The following is a 13875-nucleotide window of genomic DNA, read 5'->3' as shown; positions in this document are numbered from 1 at the left end:
TGCTTGCTGTTTTGGCAGTTGGAACCAGCTATTTCCTACAATGCAACAGGGTTCACAGACAGGAAACTGCCAAGAGTACATACTCAGTATGTCTTTGTGGGAGGTGTTTCACCACAATATCAGCCATACAGAGCCCCCTGATGGTCTGTTTGTGAAAAGGAATAGATTTCTAATGTAAAAGGGGGTATCAGCTACTGATTGGGATAAAGTTCAATTCTTGGTCAGAGTTTCTCTTTAAGTAACTTTGGTCTTAGTTCCTGTGTATAATGTGTCTTACACCTGCAGGCAGTCTTCTATGATGTCATTTCCTGTCCTTCTATAACCAGCAGCCACAACATTCTTGACACTGATAATAACAGGTTGACAATAGGGTATTGGAAGAAAACAAAACATCACTTATCAGATGTTACAATTCGTACTGAAATGCGCCATTATATTATCCAAGGTTGAAACCTGCAGTGAGTTATCCAATAAAATCTAATTGCTTCATTCCTTAAATAACATTACCGCACAGCTTCCTCCTCTGACAGAAATTTGTTTCCTTTGATAAAACGTGTTTGGTTCCTAAAACTGACAAATTGTTTTGATGAGTTGCAGGACACGAATGAACATAAGTAAAAAAAAATAAACAATCCAAAACAAGGTTGTTTTCTTAATTAGAGAACGAGTGCTTGCCGCACGCAGAGGGTGATTTTTTTTAAGGAGTACTGTAACCTGTAAAAAAGAGTTCAACTTACCTGGGGCTTCTACTGCCAAAACAGTAAACCCCCCACAAACACCCACTTTCATTAACCCCCTTGTCCCCGCCGTGGCAAACAAGGGTAGGAGTATAGTACTTCATAATGATGTTTAAAGTAAATCTGAGACGAATAAAAAGAAAAGTTTAATACATATACCTGGGGCTTCCTCCAGCCCCCTTCAGGCTGATCCATCCCTCGCCATACTAAGCCACCTGGATCCTCCGCTAGGCTGCCGGATAACTTTGTAAGTCGGGGTGTAGTGTGCATGCGCGGCCCGTTGCTGGTAGCCCGGGCTGGCGGCTGTGAACGGAGCTTTCAGCCTGGGATAGACAGCTGCAAGGGGATGGAGAAAGCCCCAGGTAAGTAAATCGTCTTTCCTTTAGTTTGCCTGATGACTCCTTTAACCTCCTGAGTGTTAAGCTGCTCAGGAGGTTTGCCAGTTTGTGCCCGCCAGTCCCCCCCAGAGATCTCATGCCTGATAACCCTCTAGCTACCACTAGGCTAGCTAGTACAAATGCCCGGCACCCTCTGATTGCCGCCGCTCCCCCGTTAATACATTACCCAGCCTGGATCCAGCGATCGGCGCAGCCTCACCGCACAGCTCCGGTCTTCACTATGGGGAGGATCGCACATGATGTCGCCAACATGTGCAAACCCGATCCTCCTCATATAGAGACCAAAGCTGTGCAGGGAGGCTGCGTGATCGCTGGATCCAGGGGGGGTAATGTATAAACGGGGGGATCGCGGAGGATCCAGGGGTGCCGGACACTCTTACTAGCTAGCCTAGTGCTAGCTAGAGGGTTTTCAGCCATTGGATCAAATTTTTTCTGCATGGGGGACTCCTGGGGCCACAGAGCGGTATGCCTGACACAGTGTCGGGCATACTGCTAAGGAGGTTAAGTGTTTTTCAGACATTCGTTGATGCTTTTAGTTAACTATGAATACTTATTCAGGTTTATTTATATATGATTAATCATAGTTTTTGTCTCAAAACTTACTATAATAGATATAATAGATCTATAATAGATTGACTATGACATGAGTACTCCCTAAGTACAGCTAAATGATCCCCTGGTTGTACGCTTACCACATGTTGAGAACCTAAAACATAAACTTTATATTTCCAATTTCAGCTCCGGTTCGCAGGAACTTGGTTCTGAACAGCTCCTAGGTTTATTGCATGCTAAAGCCTCATGCTCATGCTAGATGAAACTAGGAAATGGTATCGTCCTGACTCAACTGAGGATCTAGCATGTTTACAGCAACCCTCGACGCCTCGGCCAGCAATCAGCCCGGGGGATGGACTTGGCTGAGAGCATTCACAACCTATGCACCAGTGGCGTGCATGGAGTTGACAGAAGAGCCGCCCTGGGTTTTCAGAGATGGACACCACGTGGAGGCTGACAGAGGACAGGTAATGGTTAAATGCACTCATGGGGGGCACATCTATACATTGGGGAGCAGCGGCGGGGGTTTCGTCACTCGTTCCGAAATCGGCCGCCGCACATCCGATCAACCAACTTCGGCCCAAAATCTTTCATCAGGTGCAATCAATGAATGCGACCAATTTCTGCCCGAAATTGGTTGCATCGTTGGTCGGGCCTGCACTTAACGGCACCAATTTTCAACCAATTTGATAATAATAATCAAATTGGTTGGTGGATCGGCCACCAAAGTCAACCGATGTATGGGCACCTTTATACTCACAGTCAAGTTGATATTGCATCTGTATGGTAACTGGATATTTAAAGTGAACACTGTAAACCTTCGCTGAATCTTCGCTTTTTCTTTAGTAGATTACACCCATGGAATGCTTTCAAGTACCATGTTTATGAGAAGAATATTGAGCTATATAGAGCAGGAGTTGATACCACAATCCTCCCACTTTCAGCAGCTCAGTGTCTGCAGCTCTCATCTTTTTTCTGTACAAATGTTTATAGCAAAGCAGCTGTAACTTCATGAGTTTGCAGTGACATCTGAGCTCACTACACAGCTGTTGGTCTTTTTCCACCTACATTGGTGGTATGGGGAATCTGCCATCAAGTCCTAAGTGATGGAAGCAGGCATTGTGTAACCCACTGAACTGGTCTGGAAACCAGCAAACGGCAAGTGATTCAGAAGCAGAACACATCAGACATCACAACTGCATGGCAGCTATCGATTGACCGTGTCTTAAAAAAAACTGTTCAGAAGGTAGGAGCACCTGTAGGCTTTTTTCTTCTGAACACCTTTTTCAAAGACCCTATCAATTGATCTGAGGAAACGGGCAGAGGCCCACGAAACACACCATCTGTTAAAGTGTATGAATGAAAACTTGTTTGGCTCACTCAAGCTGTTTTCTTCATTGACAAAAAATGATTTTTCCAATTTTTTACATTGTTTTTAGCCATTTTACTACTTTTTTGGGGTGCTTTCAAACTCTTAGTAGAGTGAGAACCCGAGTGAGAGTCGGCCCTCCTCACATTCCTTATATTGTGGTTGCTAGTGTAGCAACCCATATTTGTGAGTGCCACTCCTGCTATTGAACTATTTGGGCAACCCCATATGCGCTAATGCAAAATATTGGATATTGGGCGCCAAAGAAGAAATTTGGGCACCCGATAAATAGAGTGCTGGGCCCGTCCAACCAAATTTTTTTCATGTTGAGAATTAGTGTTTCAATAAATATAGTTTCGAAATTCATTTTGAGAAGGGGGTTTTAGGTTTAGGTGATTCTCCTGCTCATCCCATTTTCCAGGCACTGGAAGAACAATAAAAGGGAAAATGGATGGGAACAGGAAGAACATGGGTGTAAAGTTGATGTGGTGAGGAATATTTCTCTGTAAACATGTATAATTCAGGGGTCCCCAACCCCCGGTCCGCGGCCCAATACCGGTCCGCGGGACGTGTTTCGCCGGGCCGCCGCTACATCCCCTGTCTCTCCTCACACTGCAGTTACTTTCTCAAACATTCAGTCCCGCCAAGCCCTTTTCAGTGGGTGCAAACACTCCCTTATTTGGGTATTACTTTAACGCCCTCATACTCAGGGGCGTAGCAATAGGGGGTGCAGAGGTAGCGACCGCATCGGGGCCCTTGGGCCAGAGGGGCCCCGAAGGGCCCTCCCTCAACTACAGTATTAGCTCTCTATTGGTCCTGTGCTCATAATTATCACTTCTATAGATACTTTGAATAGTGGTAATCACTAACAAACTGCTCCCCATCCCCTTCTTGCACCTCTGACACTGTAGTTGCCATTAGCAGGTTTTGGTGCGCAGTGGCAATTGTTATGTATAGAGTGCTTGGGGGGCCCCATTGTAAAACTTGCATCAGGGCCCACAGCACCTTAGCTACGCCACTGCTCATACTCCTCCCTTTTCGCAGCTAATTACCCCCCACTCCTCAAATCCCTGTCGGCCTTAACCACTAGCTGGTCTACCCACCCCCTTTCCCGGATAGGTAAAATCAACTCAATCAGAATGACATACTTACCGAACTCTTATATTATTTTCGAACCCTTCCAGTTAAAGTCCCCGATCACTATTTACGTATATTTCAGAGCAGAATCATGACCTTTATCTGGGGCCGTAAAGGTCCCCGAGTTCGTAAATCAACTATGCTCATAGACTTGATGGTGGCCTTAGTGTTTCACACATTAGCTCTTACTATAAAGCAGCTGTTATCAGCCAACTCACTCGGCTCTTCCAGTCCCAGGAAACCCCTCTGTGGGGATTCCTGGAAATCCCTGAGTGTGCGCCCCTCCTACCTAGCACCCTACTATGGCTCCCCTCTAAACTAAGAACTCCAACGATGAGCCCTCCTTTGAAACACAGTCTCCAAGTCTGGGATTCCATACACTATTCGGCCAATCTACAATTACCCTACCTGCCATTAGCACCTCTCACGGGAAATCCCCTTTTCCGTCCTGGCCTGGACAGTCCGGCATCATTCTCCTGGTGGTCGGATCATGGCCTAACCCACGTAGACCACCTTCTTACCCCTAGAGGCGTCTGCTCGTGGTCCGAACTCCAGGAAACAAAACAAATCCCTAAAACGGAGTTCTTCCGTTACCTCCAACTGCGACACTGGATCACTACACTTATAAAGGATTTGGATTTCCCGCTTAATCTCACCCCCTTCGTGAACATCTGCCTCCGTCGCCCCAACTCGAGAGGCCTCATTTCCTCTGTTTATGCCTTTTTAACTGGCCCGAACCCCTATTCAGCGTCTAGATGGCAATCCGACTTAGCAGAAACCAAAGACAGAGAGGTCTGGCTGGACATTTGGGGAAGAATATCTAAATGCTCTAATAACCTGCACACGATAGAATCGGCATATAAAGTTCTGACTAGGTGGTACCTGGTCCCAGCTAGAATAGCTAAGGTATTCCCCTCAGCCAATCCCTTTTGTTTTCGGGGGTGTAGAGTGACAGGGGACATGATGCACATTTGGTGGTCTTGCCCTCGCCTCATCAGATTCTGGAGTCGTGTCTTTAAGCTGTTGTCCAGTTTGTTCCACAAGACAATTCCTAAAAATCCTTGGCACGCCCTACTACATGCAAAAATTGAGATATGCCAAACAAAATAAATTAGCCTCCTTAGTTTCTCGGCGGCTACAATGACCATAGCAAATAGTTGGAAGAAACCTTCTGTTGGCTTTGAGGAAGTTAAGGCCAGAATGAATTCCTATATGGTCAACGAAAAACTCACAAGTATACTCCGGGACACCCATAAATCCTTCAAGAAAATATGGGAACCTTGGATCCAACTGGAACACCCAAACATGGAGGAAACATTAATAACCAGGCTATGAGATGGACCCTTTCTTCTTTTCTATCTTTTCTTTTTTCTTTTCCTCTTCTCTCCCCCCTCTTTTTCTTTCCACTTCTCCTCTTCTCTGCCGCATTCCTACCCCTAGCTCGCATTACTCCTGAATAGTAGGGGTCTCGCTCACTGCCTGAGCTGACCTCCTAGGCTTTTCCCTACACCGGCCTCCTCCCCCCCTCCCCCTTTCCCTCCCTGGCCGGTTCCTATACCCTCCCACTACCATGGCATACCCCAGACAGTTGGTATAATCCTCTGAGGTACATTTACCCCCTTGCAGTCGCAATTTCCCCATACCCCCCCCCCCCCTTGATCCCCACCGGGCTTGCTGGCCTAGAACCCCGCCTCATTATCCTTTGTATAGTCTGTTTTCCCTGTCCGTATATGTACTTCTGGCAATTTAGGAACAGAAGCTTTTGTTACTTTCAAGTTATATGACCATTTTGTTATCTATGATCACCCTGTGTACAAAATTTTGTATTATATGAGCTTTACCCTCCTTCCTTCTTGTTGTCCGATGTTAATGTAAAATTTTCAAAATTTTCAATAAAAACTTTAAAACAAAAAACATTCAGTCCCGCCCCTCCGATCTCTGATTCTTCATTAGCCAAAGTGCACGGTGTCAAGTGCACGCGGCTACATCACGCTGCTCTGCCCCGCCTCTCCTCTCTGGAGTGCTCAGCGCGACTTCAATGAAATTTCCCTTCGGCCGTGCAATGAGGAAGCCCTGCCCCCTCTATCTATCCTCCTCCTTTCATTAGCCACTAGTGCACGACATCACGTGCACGTGGCTAGTGGCTACATCTCCTGCCGCCTCATCTTCCGCCGAAAGAGTTGAGCAAAGTAGTCACTACTTAGTAGTGTGACTACTACTTAGAAGTGTGACAAGCCGAGGGATCAGTATCAGAGCGGGTGTCCCTGCATCTCTGCATCATACCATGGCAGTGGCTACTGGCTACCAGTAGGCATAGCTGAACAATGGAGCACGGCTAGTGGCAACAGCGGAGGACATTTGAAGATTGGTGACATGTATTCAGCAGTAGCTGACTGGACCTAGCAATTGATTATCAGCGATGTGCCGAACTATTCACAGAAAATAGTCCCTGGGGAATGACCTTGGGGTCACTTCTGTGTTTATAAGCTTCCATATTTACTGCGCAGACACTTTCCCGGTGGCCGTGTGTCCTGGAGCGTCCCGCTATCCCGAATTGCCGGGCCTGGGAAAGATTGTCTTGCGTCAAAGCAGTCCTCGGGATCGAAAATGTTGGGGACCGCTTCTGTATATTGTAAATGCATGACTAAAATAGACTACATCAGACATACATGCTGTAATGAACACAATAGTCCACAGCGACCTTATATTCCTGCAGGAAAGACTCCGGTCCTGTTAATGCTGAGCACACACATACCTGAAGGAACATACTTATCAGAGGATGTATTCTAGTGTCATAGTCCGACATTGTGAGGTATATGATAGTTCCTATGGCTCAATCCCGGGAGCTGTATCGGATTGCTGCAACCATCCTAATCTTACACTGCGCATGTCTAAGAACAGGTCACTCCAAATTGACCATATGTGCCATCATCCCCTTAGGTCAGAAATGAGCAGGACTGTGCTCTACACTCTACAGCTCTTCAACCTAATGGAACCAACGCTCTTGCTGTGTGCCGTTCTCTCGCATGTGTTCGTACACTGCAACTCAACTGAGGTGTGCATGATCCACCCAGAAGTCCCTTGTAGATCGCAATTGACACAATAGGCATTTTTTGCTTCCAAAAATTTCTGCCCAACTCACGTAAAAATGCACGGACCTGGAAGCACCTGTGAATGGTGGTTTAGTGTGGGCTGCATAGTTGTGGGTGGTGGCTTAGTATGGGCAGTGACTTAGCGTGGATGGCGCAGTTGTTGGCAGCAACTTTGTGTGGCAGTGGCTTAGTATTGGTGACCCAGTTGTAGCCAGTGGCTTAGTGTGGGCAGTGACTTATTGTAGTGGCTTAGTGTGGGCGGTGGCTTAGTGTGGGCAGTATCTTAGTGCAGTGACGCAGTTGTTGGCGGTGGTTTAGTGTGTGCAGCGGCTTAGTGTGGGTGGTGCAGTTGTGGCCAGTGGCTTAGTGTGGGAAGCGACTTATTGAAGTGGCTTAGTGTGGGCAGTATCTTTGTGCAGCAGCGCAGTTGTGGATGGTGGCTTAGTGTGGGTGGCGCATTTGTGGACAGTGGTCAGTGCGGCGGTTGTAGTGTGCGCACTAAGCATGCAATTCTTTTGAGAATTGGGGCTTTCTTGGTATTTTATAAACCAGAGATATCAGTTGAACATGCTTGGCAAATGCTTGGAGAGATACAGGGCCTTCATCCGGGAGGACCAAGGAAGCCTTGATGAATGTTTCTGTGGCTTTCTATACATCTCTGATCGAAAAACATGAATCATACTATTATGTAATACAGTATCTGTACACCTCTTTAGTTAAAATTGTCTGGACTTGTGTAAGTTATATAAGCAGCCTTGGAGTGTACGGACACTGTAGAGACAGCTCTACGGATAGGAAACAATGCAAGCTTTTATTTCAGTTATTCTTCCAATGTGTTACGGAATGTGGCTGCCGCATTCTGTAGACTGCGCAGGACTTGTGAGTAGTATCCTTGCAAGGCAGCAGCCTGGTCCGCATGCCGCTCATCTCACGTGTTTGCCAGCTATACAGCTTTTCTTATAGACGTGCCAGTCGCGTACCAGAAAAACCAGCTCGACCTCAGTCACAATTAAATACAATAATGCCATGAATAAGTGTGGGAGTAACAAGTTTAAACAGATTTGTTTCTTACCAAACAAACACTGGAGAAGTTAGCTCACAGTTTATTTCTCATGCATTTAAAGTGTAATTCTGCCTCAGACATTTTAACTTAGGAACCTTTTGTGCTGGAATCTATCCCTCCCCCACCCAGGAAAGTTTTGGTTGGTGGCCCACCACAAAAATTATAAGGCACCTTCCTTTTTTAAATCCCCCCCCCCCCAACACACACACACGTTTTAGGCAGCCAGAGGTTCCCCCAGTGTTAAGTAGCCCTCCTGTTACAGTAGCCTGAGGTACAAACCAATATTATATATACCCAGGTGGCCCTGTATAAGTAGCCAGAGCCACCCAGTATAGGTGGGTATGAAGTAGTGCTCCCTCAGTATAGGAAGTCCCTCCAGTATAGGTTGTCAGATATAGCAATTCATTATAGGTAACTAGAGGCACCCCAGTATTGGTAGCCAGAAGTAGCCCCCCAAGTATAGGTAGCCAGAAGGAAATCCCCCCTCCTTCCCCCCCCCCCCAGTATGGATACCCAGAAGTAGTGCCCCCCAGTATAGGTATGCAGAAGGAACCTCCCGTATAGGTAGCCAGATGTGACCCCTCCCTCCCATGCAGAGTAGTGGCAGAGGAGCATAAGAGAAGTGACTCACCTCTCTAGGCTCACTCCATGCCCTCTTTAATGCTCCACTGCAGCTACTCTGCTCCTCAGGAGTCTCCATAAAGGCCTCCTGTGCCTACAGGCCACATAGCAGTAGCTATGGCTTCCATGGTGACAGGGGCGTAATATAGGGGCGTAATTTAGCTCCTATGGCAAACACTGGCCCTCCCTCAGTATAGATGGTGGTAGGTTTCCCCCAGTATAAGTACCCCCCTTACCCCAGTATCCCCTCAGTATAGGTAGTAAGAGGTGTCCAGCAGTATAAGTAGCACCCCCTCCCAGTATATGTAGTGGAGAGATCTCTCTGCCTAATGATTTGGCTTTGTGCCCCCCCCCCCCCCCACCGCCGTGCTAAAGTCCCCCAAGTTTCGCGACAACATTTGTAGCTAACTCAGAGGTAAACACAGGGTAGAGGGATTCCCTGTTCAAAACGCCCGCCAGGGGCATTCCTACAGGGTTCCCTGGCCGCACCTCCTTCCGCTCCCCCGCCTCCCTGCACGCTATGAGAGACACACAGTCATGCAGCATTGTGACCTATAGGTCATGTAAGTGAAAGTGGGCCATTGCGGCCCACGGGAGCGGCTCAGCCCTGCGGATCGGGTAGCCTACTTTTTTTTTCCATTTTTAAATTACGTTCCTCTTTAAAATTAATACAGTACTTTTAACTGGCGGTCTACTTGCTTCCATAGCATTCCTTAAAGTGTACATGTGACATGATAAGATAAACGTGTATGTACAGTGAAAAACATATTAACCTCCTTGCCGGTTATCCCGAGCTCAGCTCGGGGTAAGCTGTGCAGGAGGATTTCTCAGGCCCCGCTGGGCCGATTTCCACAATTTTTTTTTATTGCACGCATCGGGATTATGTCAGTGACGTCATCGCGATCGTCGCCATGGCGTCGGGGGAAGCCGAGCAGGAAATCCCGTTCTGAACGGGATTCCCTGCTTGCAAAGTTCGCCGGCGGCGATCGGAGTAGGTAGGGGAATGCTGCTTGTCAGTGGCAATCATGTAGCTAGCGCTAGGCTAGCTACATGAATTAAAAAAAAAAAAATTTTAAAAGTGCTGCGCCGCCCCTTTGCCGACATAATTGGAACGGCAAGGGGGTTAATAACCAGGCTGTTTTTCTTGTTTTATTTTGCTGCTTGAAAGAGTTAATTTTCGGGCATGGAAGTACCTTGTCAGGAATATAAACATCACTGATAAGCAAATTAAAGCAGTAAAAAAATTCCTGGTAAAATACAACTTGTGAGGGCATGTGAGAGATAGAAAAGGGTCAATAATTCATGTATTTTAACTCTGGGACACTTTAAAGACTGCCATTGAACAGAGACAATAAAACATTCAATCTACTTTGTAAATGTTTAAATCCAAAATAAAACCAACGGATATCTAAAAAAAGTCATTTTTCGGAGTAGGAGGATAAATACTTTTGTTTATCTCATCAGCTTATTTTCACCTCGGGTTTACTTTAAAGATATCAGTGTTCTAGCTTTTATGGTGTCTCTACTTTCTAAAGCCAGTAATGCTTTGTAAATATCTAGTGTGCGGACACTCCCTAAAGCGTTAGTGAACTCATAACAAGCGTACATTAATGTAAGGTAAAACTTCTAGTAAGTTAAAATGAGGCTCTGATCATTCAGTGTACTCGGATTACTGTTCAAACGAAATACAAATGCATTACCGGATTCTCAGTGTTTGCAGATGTTAACAACGCTTCGTCTTGGAGCACACTAGGCAGTGCAGAAAACCATGCGTTTTCAGCATTGTGCATTTTTTCATGCATTTTTGGTGTGTTTTTTGTTTTGCGTTTTTCAATTTTACCCTTTATTAATTGTGAAAAATACAATATCATATTTTTTTTTTAAAAAAAAGCATAAAAAACGCACATAAAAACGCATTCCTCTGTGTCTCCATTGATATACATCATGTGCACTCACATGCGATTTTCACAATTATGCAGCAAGTTGTTTTGATAAATGCACACTGTAAAACACACAAACATGCGTTTTTACATGCGGCCCATAGACTTTCATGAATACGTTTTCTGAAGGGTTAGCACTTCTGCCTAGTGTGTTCTTAGCCTAAAACAGAGGGATTATAATGAGTGTAGAAAGTCATTTTACCAACAAAGGCCTCAATTCACGGAGCATTATCAAACGTTTATCAAACACTTTATCAAACGTTTGATAATTTACCTCCTGGGTAAAATCTAATTTTGAATTCACTAAGGTGTTATATATGTATCCAATGTTTTATCGGTAAAACATTCGATCCATATATAACAACTTAGTGAATTCAAAATTAAATTTTACCCATGAGGTAAATTATCAAATGTTTGATAAAGTGTTTGATAAACGTTTGATAATGCTCCGTGAATTGAGGCCTTTAGCAGTGGGGACAGTTTTAGAACACATTGTTCAAGCAGTACACACTGCATTTTGTTTACTATCAGTATACTGTACATAGTGGGGTTGAAATGCCTGGATCTAAAAAATAATAAAATATATAATTCAACTATGTTGCGGGCATCATTTTGAAGTTTACACACAGTTAAAGCGGAACTGTAGTGAAAATAACACAATGAATAAAATTGATTATTTTTTATTTTTGTACAATATTCATTTATTTATCCATTGTTTAGTCAGTATTTACTCATTATCCAGGTACCGGGGTGAGGACCTTGGCACACATATCACTCTTCTTTGAAGCCTCAAGTGGTGCTCCTGGATACTTGAAATATACTGCATTGTACCTATCTCAGTAGAGCACCATGGCGGATACAGAGACAGCAGCAGAGGACACTTTTTATTATTCAGGAATCCAGGCTGCACCGATCCTGGCGTCCATTGAAACTGGTACACCCTTCCTCCTGAAACCGGATGTTAAACCACTCCAGGTGGAGTATGAAACCCTGAGGAGATCTAGGATTAATCTGGAAGTCCATGCTAAAACACTTGCAGAGTATTGCAGGGCACGCAGGATACCTCGTGCAATTTGTGCACATGTGGCTCCCCTGCTCTTTCCTAAGGACACGGACTTCTGTGATGTGTGGGTGAAAATATGGAACAAGGCCTCCTATGATGCGATGCTGCACCTATTGTAAGGATCCAGCAAGAACTGCCGACCTTGGATAGCAAGGTGGAACCTATCCTGAAACAGATCAAGGACTTGATGACACACAATGACTATACCAAATTTATGGAGACAATGGAGAAAAAGCTGGCTGAGTATCTCAAAACTCAAGAGGAGGCTAAATGTTCAAAGTCCAACCGTGACAAGTCATATTATGTGTCTGGATATGTCTATCCGTGGCAGAAGCAGGTCACTTCCACACAGAACAGACCCCAGCGTCGACAATGGAGGATTTCTGGTAGAGGCCATCCTGGTGGTGCAGGCTCGGGAGTTGGATCATCTGGCTCTGAGGACATGCTTACATCAAGGGATAATTCTCCGGCTCGCCCCCAAGATGGAGGGAATGGAGGGGGGGGGGGGGGGGGGTGCGGTACCGGCGGAGGACCCAAAAACAAACCTCCCAGGAACCCGATGAACCTCAGGCCCAGGAGGGGCAGATGAATAGTGGCAACCTGGTGGTAAATATATCCTCCTATGTACTATCTGAAGTGGAGGAACATGTGCTCAATTTTGGTCTATCCTTTTTAGCCCTACCTTTTTTCCTGACTTTTTTAAGCCTGAGCAGGATGTATTTTGTTTTTTTCGCTCTCTGAAACTTAAGCACTATTTTAGTGCAATACCTGATTTCCCTAGAGACTCTGGGAGTACAGGTCATTATGTATTATGACTGAAGGACTCAGGCTTACGTAACACGAGTACTTTTACACCTTCTAGTCATGCTATCATTGATAGGTACATTGCCAGAGTGACGGAAGACCTTTCTGCTATTGAACGGGACTTTAAGTGTGGACTGTTCCGTGTATCACACAATTTGTCCAAGAGTGAGAATCTTGCCCTGAAAGCTTTACAAAATAATGATGATATCGTTATCTGTCCAGCTGATAAAGGGGGTGCAGTAGTTGTGTTAGATAAGAGTCAGTATAATGGAGAAATTGAAAGACAACTTTCTGACACATGTCTATATGAGGTATTACAGTGTGACCCTTTACCCAGGACACAGAGGCGCATTTTGGGTGTTCTGCGGGATGCTCTTGCCAGAGATTTAGTTGATAAACCATTGTTCAGTTTTCTACAGCAGACCAATCCCACTACGCCACATATATATGTCCTTCCAAAGATCCATAAGACATTGCATTGTCCTCCGGGACGTCCGATTGTGGTGGGAGTGGGATCGGTTTTTGTTCCTCTGGCTAAGTATCTTGACAGACTCTTACAGCCCATTGTACAGACCCTGGATTCATATCTCAGGGACACTAATATGTTTCTAACTAAATTGAGGTCCCTGCCACCTCTTGATGAGAGTGTGGCTTTGGTCACACTGGATGTCGAGAGCCTCTACACCTCCATCCCACATGATGGGGGTGTAGAGGCGGTAGACTGGTACATCATGACACAGACAGATTGCAGTCATGCCCAACGCAGATTTCTGATACAGTTACTGGAAATTGTCCTCCAAGAGAATTATTTTGAGTTTGGTGGGCGGTTCTTTGGACAACTACGGGGGACTGCCATGGGTTCTAACGTGGCCCCCTCCTATGCAAACCTGTTTATGGGGTTATATGAAGAAACCTTTGTGTATCTGAACCCACTGTACCGCCGACACGTCCTCTGTTGGTGGCGGTAGATAGATGATGTGTTTTGCATATGGAGGGGGGCGCGTCGTACCCTGGATGAGTTCATCCAGGAGATCCATCGGCAGTGCTTACAGCTTATTGCAATTTAGAGCAGATACCATTTCTTGATGTTTTGGTGTGT

The 13875-nt window shown here is 45.5% G+C and overlaps 1 protein-coding gene across 6 annotated transcripts in view; it reads left to right on the top strand.

Moving 5' to 3' along the window:
* Positions 1–13875, top strand: part of LOC137542203 (rho GTPase-activating protein 39-like) — a 246130-nt gene that overhangs the window by 41382 nt on the left and 190873 nt on the right. For 5 of the 6 annotated variants that reach the window (XM_068263946.1, XM_068263940.1, XM_068263945.1 and 2 more), the window contains one exon: positions 1874–2154. The exons of the other annotated variant lie outside the window; for it this stretch is intronic. In XM_068263946.1, the coding sequence (XP_068120047.1) occupies positions 2123–2154 (32 nt within the window). In that variant the 5' untranslated portion in view covers positions 1874–2122. The remainder of the gene's footprint in view (positions 1–1873; positions 2155–13875) is intronic. 6 annotated transcript variants of the gene reach the window in all.

The sequence above is a fragment of the Hyperolius riggenbachi genome, chromosome 12 (genome assembly GCF_040937935.1).
Source record: "Hyperolius riggenbachi isolate aHypRig1 chromosome 12, aHypRig1.pri, whole genome shotgun sequence".
Lineage (NCBI taxonomy): Eukaryota > Metazoa > Chordata > Amphibia > Anura > Hyperoliidae > Hyperolius > Hyperolius riggenbachi.
The sequence above is the reverse complement of the archived record's forward strand: the minus strand, read 5'-3'. Positions and strand labels throughout refer to the sequence as shown.